At 38.1% G+C, this 26,987-nt stretch overlaps 1 protein-coding gene across 1 annotated transcript in view; it reads left to right on the top strand.

The window, feature by feature from the left end:
- The window catches only part of MAN1A1 (mannosidase alpha class 1A member 1), a 142,762-nt gene that overhangs the window by 97,858 nt on the left and 17,917 nt on the right, over positions 1–26,987 (top strand). The window contains exons 6-8 of the mRNA XM_005518316.3: positions 14,420–14,543; positions 16,783–16,876; positions 22,833–22,948. Of these exons, the coding sequence (XP_005518373.2) occupies positions 14,420–14,543; positions 16,783–16,876; positions 22,833–22,948 (334 nt within the window). The remainder of the gene's footprint in view (positions 1–14,419; positions 14,544–16,782; positions 16,877–22,832; positions 22,949–26,987) is intronic.

A 26,987-nucleotide genomic window follows, 5' to 3' on the forward strand; every position in this document is an offset into this window, starting at 1 on the left:
TTCAAGGTCTCTCTGGTACTGAAAAGACAATTGTGCACGTTGCCAAAGGTATTTATTTTATTTATTTTGACATTATCTTTCAGAAGTGTCAAGAAAACAAACCAGTATGCCGTATCTATCCAGAACATACTGCATTCCCGACATGATCTTCATTGCATTGGAAAAACAAATATGGTACTTCGTATGTGACAATCCTTGAAAAATATTCCATGCTATGTTATTCCAGTCTATGGCTGGGAATACAGAAAAGAAAAAAAGTTTTTAAAAGGGCAGGAATTTAAAAAAAAAAATTAAAATGCTGATTCTTTCACTAAAGCCATCAAGAGCAATGAGGGATTACAAAAAATATTTAAAACCTTTGACCAAATGTTTTGCTGGAATTGGGACAGAAACCAAATTTTCTTAAATGCTTCATAAAACTGTATCATCATTGTTCTCATTGATAATTTATGAAAGAAAAATAGCAATGTACTTTCCCTCTGTATGTCGTTAATATGCAGAAGCTTTTTCAAGGTGATTAGTGAAACACTGTGTGCTGATACAGGAACAAAAAGTACATATATTGTCTCCAGCAGGGTTCCAGAAATGTGTGGTTTGTTTTCCTGAGCCTTTTTGTTCAATTACTTTAAATAGTAATCTCTTCATGCTTATTTCACTTCATCCTTTATTATATTATTTCCATTGTATTGATTAAAGTCCCATTACTCTTAAGAAAATTATTTCACTACTCGATGCCAGGTCCTTTATTATCTGATAATCTGGTTTACAAAATCCTCCAAGGAATATCTTAAATGTGTCCATGAGTATTAGAGCGTGGATTGTGATTATTTATTTTAAGTACTTTTAGAATAAATGTTTGGTACTTCTCATTTTCTGCTCTACCAAGGTAACAAATGTCTTTCAGCCTTTTTCAGCTCTGTTGGATTGTTAAGTAATTGGGTGGAAAGCTCCTTTCCTTCTTCAGGGTATTTACTGTAGTGAGGTATTGTTGTAATTTAATACTGCAGAAAGATTATGGAACAAAATTATTTTTTCTTTAAAAATAAGAGTTTGACTAATCTGGCTTTCCTGAGTTTTTGAAGTAATGTTTGTCCTTTCCTTTCTTCTTTGACTTTTCTTTATGGTGTACTCATATTGTCCTGGCACAGAATTTTTAGTGCCTGTGTGGGAATTAAGCTGTATTGTGCTGTGCCTTGTCAACTGAGATAGTCAGCATGGTTTCATTGTAAATAGCTCATCTGTAAGGTGAACAGCAGCTGTGTAGAGGTATTTGTTGCTTGAAGTAATGAGTTTACTGATGAAGTTCAGGGTTAGGTAGAACACAGAATAACTGACAACAGAAACTCTTTTCACATGAAACATAGAATAGCATTGTTTCCTCAGGTGAAAATCAGATGTGTATTAGATTATGTGTCATTTTTTGGTTTGTTTGTGGAGTTGTTTTCTTTTTCATTTGACTGCTATATAAGAGAAAATTTTCTTGATCTTACCCTAATGAATTTGATCATATTTTAGCCATTGTTTGATTTTCTGTGATGATGCAAACAGCAATGAGCTTGATTCAATTATGAAGATGTGAGCAATAAAATAAAATTTAGTGTTTATTAAACATGGAGCAAAAGCATAACATTCAGAATCAGAATCTGATAAATATAATGTATATTATCACCTAGCTGAGTGATATGTCTGAAACTAATGTCATTTGAGAAAAATAGGGATGGCCCTTTATTGTTTAATTGCCAGGATTATACTGAATAAATGTATCTTCTATAAATGTATCAAGAATGGGAAAAGTAAACTGCATGTAAGTACTTCTTTAAAATATTGGCATAAATTTTATTTTTATGTCGTTAGCAGGCATTGAAGGACAAAACTGTGCATAAGCAAATGTGTGGTTTGCTGGGAAAAGAAACTTTTTTTTTACATTGTATCACTGATTTATAGAAAGCAAACCAGCTCTCAGTTCCTGAATCTGAATGGAGTTAACAGAAAGGATTTATACAGTGATACTGGTGTTTCAGTCTAGCTGCAGGGGTTCCTTGCATTTGTGTTAACTTATTGTCTCTTCAACAGTTTTAATGACAGTTACAGAATCTTAATGCTCAGTCAGTCCCTGTTGAAGCAACCACAAATCTTTCTATTGACTGTGAATAAGGATCAAGGCCTTAGTGACTGGCACTGAGAAAAACAAATGTTTATCTGATGCCAGAACAAATGGATTTTTATGACACAGCAATGTATGGGTAAAGAGAAACAAGAAGATTGAAGCAGACTGGAAGAAGAGGACACTTATACTTTTCTTAAAGCATTTGTCAAAACAGATTCTGTCTTTCACAACACTAGTCTGAAAAAGACTACTTAAGTTTTTTTTAATCTGGGGAAGCTGTCCCTTTCAGTGAACCAGAATGCCATTTCAGTAGAGTTTCATACAGCTGTCACAGCATCTGTGACAGCAGATACTGAAGAGAGGTTTCCCTCAACAACAGCGGTGTCTCCGTATTGTACATGTTTAGCTTGATACAAATACCTGCAAATCCCTAAGCAAGTGTAATTTACAGCATTTGTTAAGTTAATGTTAATATCTGATGAATATCACAGCTGCAAGTCCTGTGACAAGCTGTCCAGTGTCTGAAACCGCTGTATTAGAAGGAGAAATAATTGACTATCACTCAGCAAGCCTTTGGTGTAGGCTCCTTGCAATGACTGGTAACTACAAAAGGGCTTGAAACAGACCTTTGCAACTTGTCAGCCCATTATTTTTAATAATGGTGCCATGCCATTAGTGTAATGATTTTGATTCTATGATTCAAGCATTTAATGGCACCACATGCAGCATCAAGCACTATAAATGTGACTAGATCCTTTGAAAGACTTTTTAACCTGAACGACTATGAACCCACATAAAATATTTTTGTGACATGAGAAGCGAATACGAGCTAATTGAGTTCAGAGAAGAAAAATATTAAATCCACTTTTTAGCTTTACTTTCTGATGATAAGGAATGAATATGAACTGTACAGACAGGAGTGATACAGATATGTTTTAAATGACTGAGATTAAGATTGAGATTAAGATTATTTGGGGTATTGGAAAATTAGTGCTAGGAAGTGAGAAAGTGGAAATTAGTGGCAGAGAAATTGCATATAGCTGTCACTTGCCATCTGTGCTTCGGTGCTTTGAATCTTTGCCTGTTCTTTTAAATCCTCATGAGACTGAAAAGATCAGATACTGGGATTTTGTCCTGTCCAGAAGTTCAGTAGTGGCTTTTCTTGAAAAACTGATACAGCCCTTCTGATCAAGAAACCATGGTTTTCCCAATGTTTCAGTACATTTATACTCTTGATTGGGTTGTGAGTGTGCTTAGCCTGAATTGGAGGGACTGCTTTTGCAGGATCTCCACCAGACAAACATCTCACTGCCTTCATTGAGGATGTGTGGAGACAATGTGATCTCCAGTGACTGGCAGTAAAAGAAAGACTATCTCATAACAAGGAGGTTGACTGGGAGAGCAAGAGGAGAGTTGTGGAACTGGAAAAGAACATAACAGCCAAAAAAAAAAAGGTCCAACAAACACATCAAAAAGAAAAAAATGAAATAAGGAAGTTCTGGGTTTAGCACCAATTCTCCATCCTATTTCTGTGTTATAAATGCAAACTCATCAACATTCATAACAAATTTTACAGACATAAGTTAATGACATGTCTTTGCACTTGGACAATACAACTGATATAACAAAAGAACAATTTAGCAAAACTTGAACATCAATTACTAGTAAAAGAAATCTGATGTGGGATAGAAACTGACTGAAGTCAGAAGTTGATGAACTAATCAGCACGGAGGGGGGATTTATAGCAAATCCTCAGAAGAAAAAAAAAAGGATAACATAAAAGTTGCATGTTGGAAAAGTGATGTAGAACTGTGAGCAGAGTCTTACATAGGGATGTACTGACTAAAGTATATCAAAAGTGCCAAATGCAGTGGCTACAGTGGTTTTAAGGCAGCAAGCAATCTCAATGTGAAATGTGAAGTTCTAAAATAAGCTTCAAACTTATGCAGATAGTTTGTCTTTTAGTATTAAAAGGCATGGTAGAGAGAAGAATAGAGATAAATGGTGGTTTTCATAGATTATTCCAAAATTCTTAATTATTTTCCTGCCCAGTGAAACTGCTTCTCAGAAGCAGGAGTTGTTGGTTTAATTTTTTTTGCTTTGCTTAGGCTGTTTTTTCTTTGGGTTTGGTTCTGTAAGGTTTTTGACTGTCAGTAACACTGAGTAACACCACTTGCTACAGCAGGGAATTTCATTCTAATACCACCTCCTTTTATTCTGTCTTAACTTATCACATGGATGGCAGAACTGTGAAATTCCATTCATTACTTTCATTTCCTGTTATTTTCACTTCTCTTTGGGGACCTGATTAAAGTAGTCCATGCTGGTACTTATTATCTCTGGCGTTGCTCTGTTGTGTTCTATTCCCTCTTGCTTTTTTAGCCTTTGGAATTGATTAATTAAACCTTAGTGTATAAAGTAATAGGAAGCATGAATTGTTTAGTTTATTCATTAGTGTGTTGTGGGAGACATGTAAGTCTGTGCTGTGCTCAGATAACTTTTATCAGAAATTATTATGGTAACAAGTGCGGTTTTAGATGGTGACACTGAAAATTACCTTTAGACACTTGACATGTGTCATATTGATATTACAGATCATGTAATGCCTGACTAGTAATTGTCTCTCCCTTTCTCCATGTGGGCATGTAAATGTGAGCTTAGTGCTCTGTTGGTTTGCCACAGAGTGCCAATTCCACAGGCTTTGATGCCCCTTTAGAGCACCAGTAATGTGAGAAGTGTCACGGGGCAGACAGCCATAAGGAAAGGGTTGTACGAACCCTGCCTGTAAAATCCTAAAGAAATTCAGTCTTTTTCCACAGAGAAATGTTACAGGAATTTGATGTAAACAAAGCAGCCCAACAGTCTGGATGGACTGTTTTGTAAAAATAAGATAGTCTGATTATTTTAAGCATCAATAGACACAGTATCACTAGATCCAGATGTCCAAAATCCATGTATCAGACCACAGAAGTACTCCATGGTATCTGGTCATTTTTGTCCTCCATGGAAGAGGTGATTTATTTTTATTCTCAGCAGCTGTCAGACTTCAATGCATACAGTAATGCACAGTCTTTCCAAAGGCAATCTCATTGGCCTTTGCTTATTCTCTGCTGCTCTCCAGAGGCATAAGAGATTGTTTCCTCTTTGCCTTGGTTCCCTCTGGCATTTTGTTCTCCACCTGGATCTTGGCTCCTCCTGCTCCATATCTGCTGTTTCCATTCACTGCAGTGTCCTCTCATAAAAGTGTTCCCCAGAAGCCATCACTACTCTGACCTAATTATGAGCAGATACCTTTCACCACAGAGAATATTTAGGGGGCTTTCATGTAGGATGACTTGGGCATGGAGCAGACAGAACTCTCTTGCCTTCCCTGTGTCTGCCACTGCTGACTGACCCTTCAGGGAGGTGGGGAATTGTCCTGGCAGAGGCCATAGCACAGACTGGTACTGGAAATATTGTACTTCATGTACTTCCTGCTCCCCTTCTGCTTTTACATTAATAGTGCTCTTCAGTCTCTGTTGCCGTTCTGTCCAGTTTCAAGAGGAATTGCCTGTTGGGTGGTCACCTTGGTGAAGATCAAGTCCACTGGATAACATTTGAACATTTTGCCCTTTTGCCTGAAAGTACAATAAAGAGCCAGTGACCATTCTAGGGCAGCTATAGGTCTCTGGGTATGTTTCCTTGTAAAGATAAAAGGCAAAAATGCTGGGAGGGAGGGTAACTTCTTGGAAAATGTAACTATAAACTTTGCCTTTGAAGGACCTGATGAACTTAATGGAGAAAAGCAAGGATCTTGTTTTAAAATCTGTTTCATATTAGCATCTATTGGGGGCTGTGCTGGTAGCTTCTCAAATGAACAGTTAGCCACAGCAATCTGATTTTTCAGATTTTCTGAATTTTTTTTTATTTACTCGCATTTCCAGGCAGATGATGATGTGCATGTGTCTGCAATACAGACAGATGCATCTCCTGGACTGGCATCACTGAAGTGGCCAGGAGATCAGCATTAGCGCTGACACTGCATATGAATAGGCAAATAGACAAAACTAATGTTCTCAAACTAATAGCTCTTGAGGCTATACCTCTTCATTATATCACTTGTTGCAGTGAAAAACATTCATGGTTGGTCTGACATTGAGGACAAATGTAGAATTTTTTTTATTCCCTGTCATCCCATAAAATTGAGTAACCACTCGTGTTAGTCTTCCTCCTGGGGTTGCTGATGGTACTAATCCACTGTCTGCCTCCTCCTGCTAAGTCAGCACCCCTAAAGACCATCTCTGCAGGTAAGAGCTGATATCAGTCAGCCTTCAGAGAGGGCAGCTGGGCTGAGCTGGAAGCTGCCAGCTGGCCAGTGGTTAGGCAAGGGCGGCAGTTAACACATTTATTGTCACAGCTGAAAAACTAACCAGCTGTTAGAATTTGCCTGCACAATCCTCCTTACAATGAGGAATAAAACAGATGTCAAAAATTACCCTGCAGGCTATCTATTTGATTTTCAGTTTCTTTTTCAGCTGTCTCCAGCTGTTGAGATAGTGAATGAGAGGTGCTTGACCAGATTATAATCATTTTCCTATCTCAGAGAAGGGATACTGTGGAAAAGTCAGAGCTCCAGCAGGAATCTGGATGCCTTGGGCGATTTTGGGACCACTAAAGCCCGCAAAAAGTTTACTGTTAACAGAAATACAGTTACTGTGCTAGTCCTGTCACAGGTTCCAAGCTTGACTCTGCCTTGGCAGGTTCCACAAGATTTGGGTGGAAAAGTTGAGTGAGTGCCAGTGGTGTGTATTGAAAATGGGATTTCTGTACCTTTCTTTCTACTCTCAAACAAGGGTAAGGATGACTTGCCACTTAGGGGGAAAAGAAAAACACATTAAATATCTTTGAACGGTTAACAAATAAATCATCAGTTTCAGTGCCTGTGAAGACAGGTCCTTAAACCTATATATTGTACTTTTGGGGGTGGGGGAGAAAGAAATAAATTAAAAAGAAAAAATCTTTTTAGTATTTAATTTATCAAATGGAGCAATTGAAACTTTAGGCAAGCGTTTCCTGTGTGCTTCATAGTTGGGTTTGTCTTTAATTTTCCTTTAAAATATGAATCTCTAATTAAAACTCAAATCATACAGCATAATTTATTAACATTCTTAGCTGCAGTACTAAAAGGAGAAAGATGTAGCACAGGAGTTTGAAGGGAACCTATTCTAAGAAGTATTAACGGCAGATCATCCTTTAACTCCTGCAGTGTGGTCTGTGGTATTGGATTTAGACTCCTCAGCAAGTTGTTAGGAGGAAATGCATGTCTAATGATCAGCACTGGTTTCTGGAAAGAGAAGAAACCACTCTTTTTTTTTTTTCTTCTTTTTTTTTTTCTTTTTTTTTTTTTTTTGTGACACATTGACAAATGATTCCATTCAGGGCAATCCAAAAAATTATTCTTATGAAAGTATTTTCAGATGTGGCAATCCTAAATAATTCATGAAACATTAGATACTCTATGAAAATGGCCTCTGAGAATCTCTTTTGGCTGCCATTTGTCTCCCTTTCCTAGAGGATCACAGAATCACAGTATGGGTCAGGTTGGAAGAAACCACAGTGGATCATCTGGTCCAACCTTCCTGCTCAAGCAGGGTTATTCTACAGTACTATACTAGAGGACGCTACTGTAATATCCATAAAATACATTTCCTTAGCATTTGCTTATTTTTTATGTTGTGAGTGTGGCTATATTTAGAACATATTAATTGTTGGGGTTTGAGTTTAATCATTTGCCTAGGAATTTCTGAAAGCAATTAAGTTTTATTTAGCATTTTGATGTATTTTGTGCCTTCTATGCCTCTACAGCAACTTCATCTTTTAAATATATTTTTGTTTAAAATCACATATAGATACCAAGTAGGTAAATGAAAAACCTGATGGTTTACTGACCTCTCTTCATTTGTTCTAAGGAGACTTAGTTGATTTAATTAAAATATTATGAAGGACTGGTAGTGACAGAAAAGAAATACATCAAAAGTTTTGGCAGTGTATAGACTGAAGGCTTTTGCAATATATAAACACTATTAAAAATGCTGTGACTGGACACTGTGTGCATTTATATACTGACTTTTTATAAAAAGAAGACATAGGGATAATGAGCAATTCTGCCAAAATGGACAGTGCCCTTGAAGATTGTTCTAACTGTATTGAAATATAAAATTGTAGAATGGTTTGGATTGGAACAGACCTTAAAAATCATCTAGTTCCTAAAAAAATCATTAAAGATAAATAGTGAGCTAGGAAAGAACTTTTTCTGTAATTAAAGATTTTAAAATATAACATTACAGAGTGTTTACCTCCAATCCTCCCTTTCGTTATGCGTATTAGCCTGTAGAGAGTTAAAAAACCCATCTGGTACCTGTGAAGCTCATTGAAATTTTGAGATTTGGGCACCTGGCAAGGGGTAACTGTAGGAGACTGGTCTCCATGGGTTTACTCTATAACAAGAAAGACTCCATCTTCAGTTTAATCTCCTCTGTGAAGTGATTTAATTCTGTTATCTCCCTGTACTGATTATCAGGGGAGCCCCAAAGAGATTAATTTCTGTGAGTACCCTTACTGGAGTTGCAGTGCTCTCACATTTCCCCACCTTCTCTCATGGTCAGACCTGTAGCTGGCACACAGTGTGTCTGCTGAATTACAGTGTGGGGTTTCAGCTGTGCAGCCAAATGGCATGTTGTCATAATTTTAAGACTAAAGCATGGAAAAGCAATCATATTATGCTTTCAAAATCATCTGGGGACCACAGGCTTCCTTTGGGGAAAAAGAGGGGGATGGTTTGTGGTTTTCTCTGATGAAAAAAACCCTGATAATTCTACGTTACTTCAGTTTTCAAGGCATGTTTGCTCAGGGGTTGAGACTCAAGGAGAAACACAAAGTGCATCCTGGGGTGCTGGGAGGAGAAAGCTGCAAGGAAGTTTGTGTGTCCATTGCAACACCCTCTGCCTGTTTCTCGACCTCCATTTGGAAAGGTCCCTCTCTCTCCTGGGTGTCTGAGCAACAGCTGGTGGTGGGAAGGGACATCAGCCAGGTTCTGAGGACTGGGCTGGGCAGCACTCTTCTCCTGCAGAAATCCTCTTAAAACAGGATTAAGCCTAACCAATTTCAGTCACAAGCTGTATTTTCCAGGCAGATCCTCCTTGGTCCTTCAGCACTGTTGGAAGTACCAGGCACAACCTGCATGCTTTAATTTAAATGGACCCTTCTCAATGATTCCTCTGTCACAGCGTTTTGCCTTTTCACCCACAATCGCAGGGTAGTTTCTTACAAAAAAATATCAACATTAGTAAAATCCAAAGGGGCCGTTGGAACCTATTTTCATATTTAATTCTAAAACTTTTCTTAACAGCTGTACTTGGACACTTTACATTGTGGCTGCTGCATCTCTTTTATTCTGGCCTTACACCTTATTACTAGCTAAGTCTGCGGGAGGATATTGACTATCCTGTTATGCTGGTACGTTTTGCATTAAATAATAAGAATATAAATATTCTTGCTGTGTCTCCAGTTTGCACAGTCGTCCTGGCATCCTCCAGGAGAGGTTGGGGCATAATAAACAAGTTGTCTGTGGAGACAAACAGTTCTGCTCACTGATGACAAGAATTTTGATAAGTGTTTTGGCCCTTTGAAGTATTTGGGCAGTTTCCCTGAGGATTTGCTTTTACTTTCAGTTGAAAATTAGCTGCTGCTTTATATATTTTTGGAAAGTAGTATAATTTTTAAGAACTCTTTTAAATATGGTTTTGCTTCTGAATTTCAGTATTTTTTTAAAAAGCAACCTTTGAATATTTATATTTCCTCTGTGGTCCCCTCTCTCGGTACAGTCTGTACATTTTAGAAGACTTAATGATCTCATACTTTCTGTTCTTAATGTACAGATGGACCAACAATGGTCTGCTGGAAAAATAGTGAATTGAGTTACCAGCAGCCCAGGTCAATCAGGCTCATGTTTCCCAGGAATGAATGACAGTAGAATTACAAACACTGGTTTTCAGATTCTGTGGCACTCAGTGTTCAGAAGGAAAATTTATGAAATCAGTGAGAAAAATTATAAATCAAAATATTATGCTTCTCTGATCCAGATCCTCACTTCAAATTTGTCTTACTTACATAATTAAAGTTATAATGAGTCCTAAAGTTCTGTGAATATGTTACAGAAATTTTTTTGTGTCTTTTATGCAGTGTAAAATATATGATTTTAGACACAGTAATTTGAGATAGGTTAAAACAGTGCCCTATAAACAGAAATTATTTTAGTACTCATCTGGATCTTCAAAGTAGTTTGAGTAACGCATCTCCTTCCCTCTTTCCTTCCTGAAGTGTATAGTAGGAGTTTTATTTCTATCTCTGATGTCACTACATGACTGACACTTAGTACAGGTTGTAGTATCAACATAAGAAAAATTGAACAATTCAGTGGCAAAGAAAATTACAAAAAGAAAGCAAGACAAAGGAATGCAACTAATATAAAAAGTATCATACCTGGCCCCCTTTGCTGTCTTCCGTCTCCTTCTGAAAACAGCATTTGTCAGCTTACAAGACATTTTTGACATTAAACTGAGTGAAAATAAGATGCAAAAAGTTTTCAGTGCTTTACAGACTTTGCTTTGATTGGGAAGAGTGATCTGCACATAAGTTTGGCACAGAGTCATAAACCACCTTCTGAGAATCCCCCAAATGCCCTGATCATTCTTTGGGTTCGGATTGCTGCTGTTGTTTCTTGACTTCAGTAATGGGCATCTCCAGACAGAAAAAACCTGTAGGGACTTGCAACATTATGTAGGTTTGATAGAACTTGGGAGTAGAAGTACAGGCTTTCATCAGAACTCGGGTTTGCATCTCAAGACTTCAGCAAGCCAGTGTATAACTTCATAACCAAAGAGTAATGAGATACCTGGCATTGACTTCATGGCTAGAGAGTAAACAGGTACTTAGCATTGTTTTTTTTAACTTTGCAGAAGTTTTTTTTCACCCTGATAATGGTAGTGGTGAAGAGCTTGGAAAAATGTCTAAGTTGGGAGCACTGGTTGTTATATCATGCATGGGCAGAAATCAGTATTTTACTATGCCTAGTAATTAAGATTTATAAAGTTGTTAGATTTACTTATTGCATGTTATTTTCTAGAGTGCCTCAAGTATTTTATAAATGTACTCATTGTTTATAATCCCTGACACAGATGTCTTTTTCCATTTACTTTATTCTGTTCAGGTTCTCTCTTTTTAAAGTTCTGTTTTGTTTAAAAGTACACAATATTTAGGATTTGGAGAGTGGGGATAGAAGGGCTGAAAAAGAGCACCCTCTTCATTTCCTTTTTTTTTTTAAGATAATGTTAAACAAAAGTCGAAGTCTACTTTCTCAATCACAAACTATCAGAAATTTCTCACATTCTGTATGCTGAAAGCTTTGTTGAGTATTTCCTGGTCACTCTCCTCAGGAGCTGACTGTCTGCATTGTGCACACTGGACTATCATCCTAAAATAAGGGTGGAGTTAAATGGAATCAAAAGCAGTACTGTGGCTGTTCCAGTTAGTGTGAGGGAATATAGAAAACTTACCCATTCCATTGCTCCCAAAGATGAAATATATTCTATTAAGATGATCAGTGGGCTGGAGAACCCCTCTTATGAAGGCAGGCTGAGAAAATTGGGCTGTTCAGTCTGGAGAAGTGTCTGAAAGGTGCCCCTGCCCATGACAGGGGAGATGGAACAAGATGATTTTTACTGTCCCTTTCAACCCAGATCATTCTATGATATGAGAAAACACCAGACATCCATAGCTGAAGGTTGCATGAAAAATAGTTGAGGAACTGAAGTGCAAATCTTGGGCTTTACCACTTACTGAAAAGAGCTTTTCAGTGACAGAGCTTGCATCTGGGGCTAAACCAACACATAGCCTTCTTATTTTTCAGATTTACCAGAAATATGTTGATGCTTTTTTTTTCCGTAACCACCTGACCCAACTTAAAAAATGAAAGCTACATTAAATAGTACATAAGATGTAACATAGATGTTTATTTCTACTTACTTTTTGTCTGAAGAGTTCGCAATTTTTGAACCATCTTAAACAAGAAGAATCTTCCACTCAGTACATTGCTTCATGCAGAAAACCTTTTGACAGCTGTGTTTGGAAATTTTCCTTGTTAACAAAACACACTACATCAGAGTGTTCTGGCAGGTTGTATTGATATCAGCATCCACTGGGGTTGAGTGCAAGTAGGAACTCTATTACGTTTTCTGTCAATTTTGGTTGATGCCTTCCTGCAGGAACAGCTCGATGTTTTCACTTTGAGATTGATTGAGAAACTTGATAGAAAAAAGCACATGGGCTTTTTCCATTTGCACCACAACATGGTAACTTTTCAAAATTCTGAGGGTTTGGTTGTTTTTTTTTCTTCCTGTGAACTTTATGTCAGCTCTTTCACTCCGGGTGATTTGAAAACAAGCTAAAATATTTTTGTCTAGAAGGTAGCAGTTAGAACTTGAGACAGCATGTACCAGAGATGGAGTCTGTTCTTGGGAGAATAACCAGTCTGAGTTCTTCAGACTGCAAAGAAGAGGTTTCCAGACATGTCTGCAGTACTCACCTTGATCCAATTTTCTGTAATATCTCATGCTTTTACGTTACCCTTCAAAGAAATTCCAGACCACAGTAGATTGAAGTGCAGACAGTTCGTAAACCAGGCGTGGGTTTCTCTTCACTCTGTAAAAAGTACTCTAGTCTTTGTAAGATAGATCTTAAAATGAGATATTAAGATACCATAAAACTTGTGTTCTGTTCCAGTCACACAAATACCATATCAAATTGGGATTGTGTGCATCTTTGCAGTACCCTGATTTCATTGTGTCATTGGTTTTGGTCTGCAGCTATGAAGATTAGAAACACTTTTGGGCAAGTATTTACATCAGAGGACTTGCATGTGTCCCAGACTCTTGCACCTTTATGGTCATCCAGAGGAGCCTCATCAGATCTCTTTCCTTTGTGCTCTCTATGCCTTTTCTCTGCTTTTAAAGTTTCATGGCTTGGTTTTATTTTGTGTGTCTTGCAGAAGTCTCAAAATACCATGTTAATATAGCTAGCAGGGAGATTGACTTAATGGAGTCTTATTTTCCATGTATTGGTTAAACTTCAGTTATAGATGATCTTTTGAGAAGAGATTTTAATGTATCTGAGAACTTCCATCATGATTTATTGGGGTTTTTTCTGGTTTTGGGTTTTTTTGGTTTTTTTTTGGAGTCACATTTTAACTTGGGAAGACTACCATATTTTCATGGTTGTGCAACTGCTAATTGATGACTGCAGTGGTTGCTCATGTGTAAAAGTAGAATTAAAATTTTATTTTTAAATTGATGTGTTTTTGTTTAATGCTGTTTACAACTTGGAAATGTGGAAGACATTCCAGTACCTAATAAGTGTATTAATATGTAACATTCGTGTTAGTAACATGCCAGTCTAATATGTCATTATTCACCTATATGCTCTGAAACATTGCCTAGCTTTTCTCTAATTTTTTTTCATTTTCTGAATATTGCTGCTGGAAATTTCAAGAGGGGGAAAAAAACCCCACCTTTTTGTAATGAAACTCTAGTAGATTTGCAACCAGCATTAGTTTCTAGTGGGGATTTAGCAATAAATGTGCTTTTCTCTATTCTCAACACAAATCCTAAGATTAATTTTCCTGTGAAGTATCTTTAGGTCGTAATTAAAACTGAAGTTACTCATCCTCATAGGAGTGCCCAGACAGACAATACATACTTATCCTACTCTATTGAAGTCTCATGTGTTAAGAAGGATGTGCTGCATGCAGTACTTTTAACTTAAAGCCTATTCTGTATATATACATTAATTTAAATTAATAAACACACTGTAGAAATTAGAGTTAGAATTGGAGAGTGTTGTGTTAAGTACAGGGGAAAAAAGGTGAAGTATGAGAATGCTTTCTTATAGTCAGGGGTTTTTTGTCATGTCTTTAAACATGGTACCCTGCAATGAAACCCTGTTACAGTGATAAGTGTAATGGAGCCATTTGTGAGCTAATGGATTGGGTTGTTGCAAGAAGTAACTATACAGCCTAAGCAGAGTGGACTGAAGTAATTCAGGTCCTGTGGTGAAATCATGGAAGGCTGCTGAAACATGGCCTCTTACATACGTATTAAGTACATTTTAGACTAATTATCTTCTCATTATACCAGTATAGCTACTGCCTATTACATTTTATTAGCATTGCCTTATAGATGCTCATGATTATTTTCTGTCTTTCTCTTCCTGCCGTCTTAGTGGAATCGGTCGAAATTGGCCATGGGCCTCTGGTGGAAGCAGCATTTTGGCAGAATTTGGGACTTTGCACCTGGAGTTTGTACATTTGAGCCACCTTTCTGGAAACCCTGTCTTTGCTGAAAAGGTTAGACTGCTCCATCAAAATAATTTTGTAAAAGATAAGTTACATATTCAGAGACTAATGTGAATGGGGAGAGATTTGGATTTTCCTCAGTTGTAAGCAATTGTCACATTTTCCCTAATTACCTTCGCATATTTTTTGTATTAAAAACTCAAAAGTCCCTTCCAAAATTATTCTGATGTATGTTCTTGTATATGGCGCCATAAAATATTTAATTTCTGTTTATCTTCTAAATTAGTATCACATTAAGCAATCAGACCGTACAGCTTTCTTCAGTTCTTAACTTAATTGGGTGTAAAGAAAACCTGACATTATATTCAGGATAATAACTGATATCTAGAGAAAACAAAGCACCATGGTGATTTTAACAAGTTTACTCTTCAAAATTCTGTATAATATCACTGCTGTCAGTAAGGTCAGTAAACCCTTCCATTGCACTGACCTATAAGAGATATATTTTGAACTCTCTTTGGGAAAGGAAAAAAATATCACACCCTCACACAAAACAGTTGTTGTGCATACTAATTCTTCCAAAATTTGATAACATTGTCTTCTGGATAATTTTTTATATACATGAGCCATGTAAAGAACTCCTCCTTCCCTCAATTCCCACCTGAACAATTTTGCTTTGCTTTTTGACTTACTAATAGCCAGCAAGTCCTGTTCTTTATAATGTGCTTTATCATTTATCTTCTTTTAATTTCCTAATTAAAACGTACACTTGTTTTGATTTTGTATTCTTACTGCAGCCTCCCCATGTTACCTAAAGCCAATGTTATCAACTTAATAATCTAATTATTGATGACTCCAATGTTTAGCAGTAGGTCTAAAAGCAATAGTCAAATCTAAAATTATTTTTGTGTAAGGACTGAATGGCTTTGCTGCAGTACCATTGTCAGCATTGGAATAAATTTTATGAAGCAAACTCCTAGCAATTTTCATGTATTTAGGGGTAAATTTAAGGACATTTTATCTTAAATTTGAACTGGGGTGGGGGAGTGGATGTGTAGGGGGTAGCAGCACTGAGGAGTAGCCAGGAACAAATTGACAACATAAGTTAATTTTCTTGTGATATTTATGGTAATTTAACGCATAATATCTGTTCTACTAAGAAACAATGAGAGTGTGTATCATAAAAATCCTAGCCCATGGTTCTCCTGCACAGTGCCATCATGCTGTAGCTGCAAGATGCTGGAAATCTGTTTATGTAAGCTGTTCTTAAAACCCTTTGGAGACTGCAATTCCAAAGCTCAGCAGCAAACCATTCCAGGGCTGGTACACTTGATAACGAAGAAGAAACGCTGGAAAAAGCTTTGCATGGATGTATTCATAGAAAAACTCACTAACTGAGGTCTAGGACTCATTGCAGCCTACTTTTGGGCAATGAGTAATGTCAAGAGGCAGAAGAAAGTTTGTGTAGCTCAACAGAAATCCTTCTGCAGCTTGGTATAAGTTAATTTATCTTCTCTTTCAGTAGCTACTTCACTGGGTCTCTAGGCACTCAGGGGTTTATAATGAAGCTGTCAGTACCTTTTTTGTTAAAATTTCTGGCCTGCAGTGCTTAGGATCCTCATTCTTCCAAGCTGCTACATTTGCTTTTTCTTTGAATTCTAAAATTCAATATAACTCATTTCATGTGCTCTGCAGCGGGTTGTGCTGCTGGATGGCTCCAGCTGCTGAACATCTGGACTGTAATTGTTTCCCCGGGCATCTCATTTGTAGTGAGCTCCTTAGCAGTGCCAGCAGAGCGCTCAGGGCTGCCTGGGTCCCTGCTGCTGGGCAAGCTGCTTGTATAAAGCTCAGTCAGTTCCAGCCATGCTCTCCTTCCCAAACTCCTTTACAGTGCCCTTCCACATCTGAACTAGGTGATAAGCTTAATATTTAATAGCATTTCTGATTTAGGTAAACGAGGAATATAAATGCTGATGTAGCTGAACTTAGTTAAGGCAAATAGCCTCAGTGAATTTCAGTATCCTGTGGAGAAGGAGGATACTCTGCAGGGCAAGTCCTGAACTTGCTTACTCCTCTTGTGTTGTTTCATTGCTTGACTCAGAAACTCCAGAGGTTTTCAGGAACTTGTTTGCATGATGATATCAGTTTTTTCAATAGTGATATGATTGCACAGAGGTGTTTGGGTGTTTGTGTTGAATAAGATCAGGGGCGTTATTTTTTAGGCATATTTACACTCCTGTATTTTGTGGGGAAAATGGTTAAGTGCTCAATGTTTTGTACCTTCCACTAGGTAATGAACATCCGGAAAGTTCTAAATCGACTGGATAAACCAGAGGGCCTTTACCCCAACTACCTGAATCCCAGCAGTGGCCAGTGGGGCCAGCGTAAGTAGCTGAAGTTTTTGGTACTATGAGCTGTCTGTAAGCGTTCTCTTTGCAGTCATTAACTTCTTTCAGTCACTGTGTATGTTTTTTTTAATATAAAATGAACTTTTATAATGTATAGAAATTCACTTTATATCTGAGGTTCTATAAAAGGTAAAAAATACTGCAAATATAGAAATAATACTCTTGCTTGCTGTATTTTAATATACTTTTTCTGAGCTTTCAGTGTGACTTGTGGAAGCAGGAAAATGTATGAATATGTATGACTTTGGAAAGGAATTTGTGGACTACAGAAGTCTCTTATTCAAAAATCTAAAGTGCTCTCTGAAGTAGCTGTACAAGGAAACATTATCAACTTGTCTGAAGAAAATTCCACATTTTCAGAGTTGTGTGGTTCCACTGAAGGGAAAAGAAGTAATAAGACAAGTCTTTCCAGTTAATACCAGCTGTGATTTCTGTTGAAATTTAATGCCACCAACTGAGGAAGCAAACTAAACAGAAATATGTCATGGCATTAATCCCCTTGGAATCACTACTGAAGACACCAAAATTAGAAGGAAAAGACTGTAAAATACTTGAATTACTTGAATTCCTTTGCCCCTTCCTGATGGCTGAGCCTTTTTTTGTTGTTCATGTCTTTCTCTGATCTCCACAACATGTCAAAAATCTGCAGTGTGCAGGATTATGCTTCTAGAGACCTTATTGCTTTTTCCATTTTTCCTGCTTAGGTTCTATCTGACACCATCCTAGTCACGCAACTCGGTGTCTTTCCAGTTTTTCTTCCTTGCATTACTGAATGAAAACAACAAGATATGCTGTCATGGTCTGAAAAGATATAGACAGATTAGCTGGTCCCATAGGGCAGTGCTACAGAGGCAAAGAACTGGAGAGGTTTGTTAGTATGAAAGTTTGTTCAGGATGTAGCTAAGGGAAAAGTGAGGTTCTGGACTCCTTATGGGACTGGCCACAGTCTGAATAGTTTTCACAAAGGCAAAGACAAGTGTCTGCTCTCTACCATGCTGCAGATAAATGCACCCACCGTGCACTTCACGAGAAGCAATGGATGCCCTACCCACTCTCCACCAGGCAGAAGTAGGGCACCTTAAAGGCAGAGGAGAGCAGAAACAGCTTTCTGCTCAGGGTGGCAGGAGAATATGCACCCAATGCACCTCATTTTTTCAGGTGTCCTCATACAATTGTTATGAAGTCCTGGAATCTGAGGAAATGAGAATGTGCACAAAGGCCTGTCAGGTTGGAGGTGTCACCCAGGGTAAGGGAATGTTGGAAGGAAGACTTTCCCTTGGTCAAAAAGGATTGGGTTAGAGAACATCTAGGAAACTTAATATCCACAAGTCCTGATGAGATGCATCTGTGAATGCTGAGAGAGCTCACAGGCTCAGTCTGAGAGGCTGCTCACGGTCATCTTTGAAAGGTTGTAGAGTTCAGGAGAGGTTCCTGAGGACTGGAAGAAAGAAAATGTAATCCCAGCCTTCAGAAAGGACAAGGAGGATGATCCAGAGAACTACTGACCCATCAGCCTCACCTCAATCCCTGGAAAGGTGATGGAGAACCTCATCCTAGAGGCCATCTCTATCTGTATGGATGACAAGAGGTTGATCAAGAGTAGTCAGCATTGGCTCACTAAAGGTAAATCCTGCTTGACCAACCTGATTGCCTTCTGTGATGTGGCAGCTACCTGGATGGATGGATGAGGGCAGAACATTGGGATTGGATGGGTATTGTGTACCTCGAGTTTAACAAGGCTTTCGACACTCTCACAACATTCTTGTGGGGAAACTCAGGAAGTGTGGCCTGGATGAGTGGACAGTGAGGTGGATTGAGAACTGGCTGAGCAGCAGATCCCAGAGGATCACAGTCAGTGACACAGGGTCTGGTTGGCAGCCTGTCACTGGTGGTGTCCTCCAGGGGTTGGTACTGGGCCTGGAATTGTTCAACTTATCCATCAATTACTTGGATGGAGGGGCAGATGTGTCCTCAGCAAGTTCTCTGAAGACACAAACCTGGAATGGCCGATACTCCAGGGTGCTGTGCAGCCCTTCAGCAGGACCTCAACAGCTTGGAGAAATGGGCAAACAGGAACCGTCTGAAACTCAGCAAAGACAAATGCAGGGTCCTGGACCTGGGGAATAATAACCTCAGGCACCCATACATGCCGGAGGCCAGCCTGCTGAAAGCAACTCTGCAGAGAAGGACCTGGCAATCCTAGAGGACAACAAGGTGGCCATGAACCAGCAGTGCCCTTTTGGCCAAGAAGACATCCTGGGCTGCATTATGAAGAGCATTCCCAGCAGGTCAAGTGAGATGATCCTGCCTCTTTACTAAGCCGTATTGAGGCCACAACTAAAGTGTTGTGTTTAGTTCTGGGCTCGTCAGTAAAAGAGACAGATATCAGATAGAGCAGGTCTATCAGAGCGTGACAAAGATTATTGGGGGTTGGAGCATGTCTCCTTTGAGGAAAGGCTGAGAGAACTGGGCTGGTTCAGCATTAAGAGACAACTGAGAGGGAACCTTATCAATGTCTCTCAAGCATCTGAAGAGAGGATGTCTGGGAATGGACCAGGCTCTTCTCCAGACTGCCAAGGACAAGAGACTACAGGAATAAACTGATGCTCAGAAAATTCTACCTGAATATGAGGAAGAACTTTTCTGTGCAGGTGACAGGCACTGGAACAAATTGCCTCTGTCTGGTAGAGGTTGTGGAGTGTCCTTAACTGGAAATATTCAAGAACTATCTGGGCACAACACTGTGCCATGTGCTCTAGTATAATCCTGCTGGTGCAAGGAGCTTGGACCAGGTGATCCATTGTGATCCCTTCCAACCTGATCCATTCTGTGATTTTATTTATTAAAATCTATTTTTGAAAGCTTTGTGTCACTCTGAGTTAAAATGGTGTCCAAAAAGGTTGTGTTCCTCATTTGTATTTTCCCATTTGGGAAAATGGGAAAATAAATGGAAGGGGATTTGCCATTTCCCTTTATGAATTAGAAATACACCTGTCATTTCTTAGTCTGCTGTGCTGTGAGGCTTCCTGCAGGTCACTGTGCCACAAGGCCTGTGGCAGCTCAGCATGCATGACCATTGACAGTGGTTGCACGTGGTATAAATCCTGACATCCCTTTAGAGATCTGAGACATGTGCTCAATTGTAACTCATGTTGGTTCAGCACAGCTTTGCAAGACATAAAAACCTCCTTTGGAAGTTGATCCTACAGCTGTGGGTACTGGATTTAATTAGAGACAATCTCAGCACCTGTGAGACAGATCCAGTTAACTCCTTTTTTGGCTTCTGTTAGCCACAGAAAGAGCTTTTTGGTGCTTCACGAGAGCAGATCCTTCTAGTGGCTGAGGCACTTAGTGGCTCTGCCTTATACATTTCAAAGCAGTCAAAACACTTTTCCTGCCTTATGGCCTTTGTTATTTCCATATTTTTAATATAATTGCATCTTAAGCACTCCTCATTCACACCAAATGCCAATTTTTGTTGGTGTGCACAGAAAATTTTATAGATACATGAGCTTTGTTTTCCAATAGCATGCAGTGTTGACAAATAAATAGCTTCCCGTGCCTGTGAATGATGGGTGCAGATGTTGATGCAGGTCTATCCCTGGCATGCTGAAGCAGCAAAGACAAGTTCTATCTTGTTGCACCTCTTTCATATCAGTCACCTCCATTCACCAACACTGATTAACTAATAGTTTCCCCACAGAGATCAGAATGTGAGACTCGAAAGATATGCTATTTGAGATTGCTTTTCTAGTCTATTTTCAGCTGATTACAACAGAATGGAAAAACCAAACAATAAAAAAACCAACCAAACAAACAATCTTGTACCCTTAACTGGTACAAGACAGAAATATTTTCTTTTAAGCATAAAAAGTGGAGCAGGAGGAATGGTTTCTGAATGTTTCTTCTCCAGCAGTGCTTTAGATGTGAGGGCCACTGATGGATCTCTGCCATTGTTCCTGTAAATTCATTTAGCCCTTGTTATTTTGACAGTAAACTGACAGTGATTTGCTGCAGCATGCGTCAATTGGATTTGTCTACTGCAATAATGTATATAATAACAGGGCTTATTATTGATGAAACTCTGCTTGTGCTATTTAGTTTGCAAATGTCAGAGGTTTCTATGGTAATTTATTTAGGAAACCGTAAAGGTCATTTAAATGCTGCTGTTCAAAGATCAGCCTTTGATCACAGGAAATGTTCCCATTGTTTTAAGAAACCTCTTCTCCTTTTGGATCATGAACATTTAATTTAAAAAATGGTGTAGTCTTCCCAGAATTTCAATAAATCTCATTCAAAAAAGGTTGGAGAGGAAAAAACAAAAGCCATTTCAAAGCCAGGTGTGATGGTACAATATATTTGGCAGGCAAAGGGACAGGTTGCATTCAGAAAACTGGATTTTTTTTTTTTTTGCATGTCACAGGCTAGTAGAGGGAAAGGACATTGTTGATATAGTTTGAATAGACAAATCTCTATCTTCTACATTTGCATCTCTTTGCAACCTGTCTGGAAGCTGAAAGGAGTATCTTCTCTTTCCATGGAGAGAAGATGCAAAGGGGTATAAAAATAAATTTTCTGTGTTCATTTGAATTCTACCAATAGGGGGATAACTTTGAAGGGAGGATTAGAGTTAGGTGTAAGGGAGTGTGAGTTCAGTATCACAAACCTGTCTGCATCTCGCTTAATGAGTCTGGATCATCCTATGCAGGTGTTTGTTTTTATTTTCTTGGTTTTCTCATGGCCAGAATTTTGTGGTATGACTCAGGGACTTGCTGTGTGATCTGTGTAATGACATGTCCATCCTGGATTTCTTAAGTGGAATTAACAGATCCCTCCTTTGCTGTAAAATTGACAGTTATAGATGAGTAGTTCTGGTAAAGCACTTTGAAATTTTTCACTGAAGACTCAATAAATGCTAAATCACTTAATTTTACCAGGCAGCAACAAGTCTCAAAAGCAAATCTTTGGCTACTCTTCTTAACTTAATGGAGATTAGAAAAACACTTCACATATATAAATAGTTGTAGCATTTAATGTATTTAAGGGGTCTATGCTGAAATCATGACAACCCATCAAAATTTTGCCAAGAATCTTTTTGGTTCCTGGACAGTAAATGAGTTCCATCTTGTACAAGCAGCTGAGAGCATCACTAAATTTCCCCTCACTGGTGCAACTGATGTTGAATGTCTGACTGGTGTGGTGTTAGTGTTTCCAGAGTCACGTCCTAAATTGTGCAATTGAATAATCACAGCGTCTGTAGTACCAGATTGCTTCACATAGTAAGCATAGGGCAGAATACAGCAGTGTCACTGCAACAATACTCTGTAGATGTGGTAAAGTCCTTAGTTTTCCTTCCAAACTCCGGCTGAGTTTTGAGAGCAGTCAGATGTTCAAAAAAGTGGTATTATTTTTAAACATATGGCTCAGCATTTCTAAATACCACTAAATAACTTGAAATTCAACTCTGCAGTAAGGAGCTAAAAGCCTTTTATATGAACTGACTTAAATGGAAGGTTAGTGACTAAAAGAGCAATGCCTGCATATTAAGGGAAAGCCGTTATCAAATTAGAGAACACTTTCTACCTCTTTACCTTTTTAGAATAAAAATAAAACTTAGTTTGACATGGTTTTGTATGGAATAGACTACATGAATTAGAATGGACACATATAAATTGTTTTTTCTTTGCCATGATCTCCTGCAGCACATTGTGGATATTAAATAACTATGGCATTTTAGCTAAATTAAAAATATAGCAATAAAAGAAATAATTTTCTGTATATACCAGTAAAGTTTTTCCTGATGTTCCAGGCTTATATTTATTAAAGATGTTGTAGAAATAGATCATTAAATACATTGTTTCAAACTGTAATCGTATTTTATTGTCCTGGCTAAAGATGAAATTGCTGTTCAATCTCTTTCTTCCCTATTAAGATCATGTCTCTATTGGAGGGCTTGGGGATAGCTTTTATGAATATCTGCTCAAGGCATGGCTGATGTCAGACAAGACAGATGAAGATGGCAAGAAAATGTATTATGATGCTGTTCAGGTAAATAAAACATTTAAATCTTCCTTTCCATAATAATCTAATCTATGATAATCCTAAATAGACAGGCTCTGAGGACAATATGAGAGATTTATGCATTTGCTACCACAGGGTGTTTTTTTAAAGAATTAGTTTCTGTTTTAAAAAAGACTTCTTCAAACAGAAGTGCTAAAGGAATACAGATACTGTGGGAAAGGGGAGAATTTTGAAATATAACTATTTTTTTTTCTTTTACTGCAATGTAGTCAATTGTCTCTGGAGGAGAAAAGTATAAAATAAGCAACAAAAAATGTACCTACAAGTAGTTCTCAGATCGATGTCCTACTCTTTTTCCTGAGTCTTCTCTAGATATGTATTAGTCTTGTCCTTTTCCTTTATATCCAGGAGGGAAATCCTCTCTTGTATTCAATTCTTTCATGTATTTCAGCCATAAAAGTGTTTTGACTGTGGTCCACACGTGGATCAATGTGTTATGGTAGATAATTAGAAATTAAAATAGGGCTATTGTTTCACAATGACTTTTTGGTACAAGAGCATATATTTGTCAGCTTCTCTGAAACAGCCCAATTGGACACAAGAGAAAGTTTTATAAAATCAGAGCTGTTCATACTTACATTTCTATATGGTATTCTGTTTATGATCCTGCTGGTCTGCACTTTACTTTGTTATTTATGGTATTTCCTTAATATGCTGGTTTAGGAGAAATAATGGGTTTGTGACACCAGATTGAGACTTGGAAAGTATTCCGTTTAAATTCATATTTACAGGCTTTCCTTCCAGTCCTGGGAAAATGCCCTATTTTCTCAGTTCTTCACTTTCATATATATAGATATATATTAAAAAAGAGGATAATATTACTTCTCTTTTTTTCACCATCCTTTCATCTGTTTTGACTGGAAGCTGTCTAGGGCCAGGACTTTTATCTCTTATTAACTGTGTGTATCTACAGTGCCTCTACAGACAAGGCTTTGAGATGCTAAGCAATATCTGCTTATTCTTTCATATATCTGGAAACACACTGTCCCTAGGGAAGTCATAAGTCTCCTTTTACTTCCCATACACAAAAAGTGGTGGCATTAAAAAAAAATACAACCATGGTTGCTTATTGCAACTATCTTTTTTTTCATTAGAGAGGAAAGTCAAGTGTGAAGATCTGAAGGAGGGTGTGATCTCTGGTGGTTGTAAATTTGACAACCAAGTATCCTCTGCTAAGGAAATCTTGCCTTTAATTTTGTAAGTGCAGATTTGGATGCAGTCAGCCTCATTTTCACTGCTAGTGTGGTTTCAACTTCAGAGCAAAAGGTGGATCTTAAATTAGATTTGAGTGCATTTGAGGCTATAACATAAGAACAGTGCTGTTGTAGTAGCTCAGCCATTGGGTTGGCAGCCAAACAGAGAACAAAGTGTGTGAAATTATCAATTCATCTTACCACAGAAGACATTTTGAAGCAGCTCAAAGCTGCTTCTAGCCTTCTGCTTCTGCTGGTTTAAAACATCAAGGTTTTACTGAGGTTCCAGCAGGGAGCAGAAGTGGTCATAGCCCCCGCATTACAGGACCGGTTCTCCCTGCCCAGATTTCAGCTGGAGGAGCAGAATCACCTGTTCAGCAGCATCACTGAACCTGACAATATCAACGACAGGGTCTCAGCTCTGCTGCCTATGACTGTACTTAAAGTACCTATTTTCTTAATGTTTTTTAGTAGTACTAGCTCAGAAGCTGTCCGAGCATCGTGTCTGACCAGAATGTTAGTTTGAGAGGACCTGACTAAAACCAGATTTCCTTATGCTGCTGGCTGTTGCTATTTCCAGTATTTTCCAATCAATCGTATTCCTGTTATCTGTTTTCTGTACTGAGGTACATCTGTACCAGAGCTGGAAGTGTACATGCAGCATTAGGAGCTGCAGCTTGATATTGTAAAAAGTAACTTGTTCAGAAAGCAGCAGCAGAGTGTCAGCCTCACAGAAACTGCAGGATGAGTGGGCCCCACTGAGATTCCAGGTTCTTCATTGGAGTAACTATCCTGATTTGAAATCCATCCTGATACTGGCTTCATTGCTATCGATCCACTACTTATCTAAATAAAAAGCTGATTTAAGTGTCTGAGCAAGCCGTGGTATTTCTTTACGACTAAGGGTGCGGAGTTTGGGCATTCTGGGTCTGCTTGGTATTTTCTTAGAGAAATTTCCCCCAGTGCTCTCAGAATCTTTTTAAGACTACTCCGAAGGGAACAGCATGATTATTCCTGGCCATTCAGTCCAGCACATACCCACCAGATTCTGAAAGAGTGATGTGAAGGTTTGATGCCTAATTCAATATCTTCTGCTATCCAGAAACCACAAATGAAAATATATGGTGAGTTATATAGTTCACTGTGGAAAGCTGAAATCTATTTAGATAGAGCTTAGGGGTTATTTTTCACATTGTTCTATAAATCATATTAAAAAAAAAAAAAGGAATGCTTTCCATTAGAATTTTTTTATCACCTATAGATTATATAATGGCTGAAGTTAAAAGCAATAACTAAGATGTCAGACTGGATTTAAAAACTGCTTCTGCTTGCCATGATAATGCATATATGGCTGAAGCCATTTAAAGAGTTTATTTCTAGTGGGAAAAGGAATCAAGATAGTCTTGTTTTGAATACCAGAATGTAGTATGACTGTATAAGGCCATCAGAGGGATTCATAAATTGTAGAATTCACACAAACAGACAAGTGAATGTATTTTTAATGTAAGTTATTTTTTCTCTTTTGAAAAGTAATACAAATAATGTCCTGCTTCACATAATACATGAAGTAAGAGATCTTCCTAAACTGGTTTCAATGGATAGCATGCAATATTTAGTTACAGAATAAATGTGTATTCAGCTTTTAACTATATTTTGAGGAAATAACTGCCAGTAGAATAATCCATCAGTCTTTTCAAGTATCCAGGACAAGAACCATCTCACTCTTCTCAGTTAACAAGCTGATCTCTGAGACACAATTGAGTAGGTTTATAAGAGGACATGATAATTTAGAGCAAAAATGAACCTTGTGGGTTCATTTATATCTAGTCTAGCAACAGCAGTGTCACAAGCAACTGCATCAAATCCTCTCTTCTCAAATGTGTCAGCCCTCATTTTCTAAGCTGAAGGGCAATTTTCCCTCTATTCCTGCAAATAGGCTGTCTCTTGATGTCTGATGGTCAGATACCTTTCCCAAGTTTTCCCATTACATTTACTTATGGCCATTTCTGCAATCTTTCTGCATTTTATATATATATTTATTCTCTCTCTCTGACTTTGCCTTCATCCCCCTCTCAGTGTAGTTCTAGAGAAGTAGCATATCTAGAGGTACAGAGAATGGTAACTCACCCCAGAAGAACTTCACAGGAAAAGGGAAAATGAGGTTTGGTGAGGACCAGCACTTCCCAAGCAGCTCAGTCCAGTGCAGCCCTTGGTGGCCCTGTGGTTTCAGTGAGGTAAAGCAGCTGCTTTCTGCAGTTTTACCTTGAGCCAGGGTAGCTAGCTCACTTTTAGACATTGAGACTGTTTATCCTTTCTTAATGGGTAACAACTGCTCAGATGATCCTAATAAGAAAACAAGTGATTTCTGCAGAACATAGCACATGGAAGTAGAAACAGTGGAAATGACCAGAAGAGAAACACATGTTGTGAAGCAGTGCCAGAGCCCCTCTGCCAGATTTCAACACCATTTCAGAAATTGCTGCTAGGCTGGGTTGCACAATTAAGCAATGCTGTGAATGCAGTAAACTTCTGTGGGTATCAAAAGTAAGTTTTGGCCTCAGAATTTTGAGTATTCAGACAGAAAATATATAGAATTACTTTATGGGAGGGAGTGGGTTTAAATTTTTTTGGCCAGCTTTGGAGACTAACTTTGATATATACTCAAAGTTTATAGTGTGCAACTATAACACGAAGTTTGCACACTGCCAAAAGGAGCTTTGATTTTGATTGGGGGATTTAGGGTATATTTAACTGCCAGCATTAAATAGTGAATATTTTTCAGAGCTGTTGATTTCAGCCTTTGAGATAAATAA

Source organism: Pseudopodoces humilis, chromosome 3, assembly GCF_049639895.1.
Source record: "Pseudopodoces humilis isolate 2021_Gansu_Grassland_sample_001 chromosome 3, ASM4963989v1, whole genome shotgun sequence".
Classification (NCBI taxonomy): Eukaryota; Metazoa; Chordata; class Aves; order Passeriformes; family Paridae; genus Pseudopodoces; species Pseudopodoces humilis.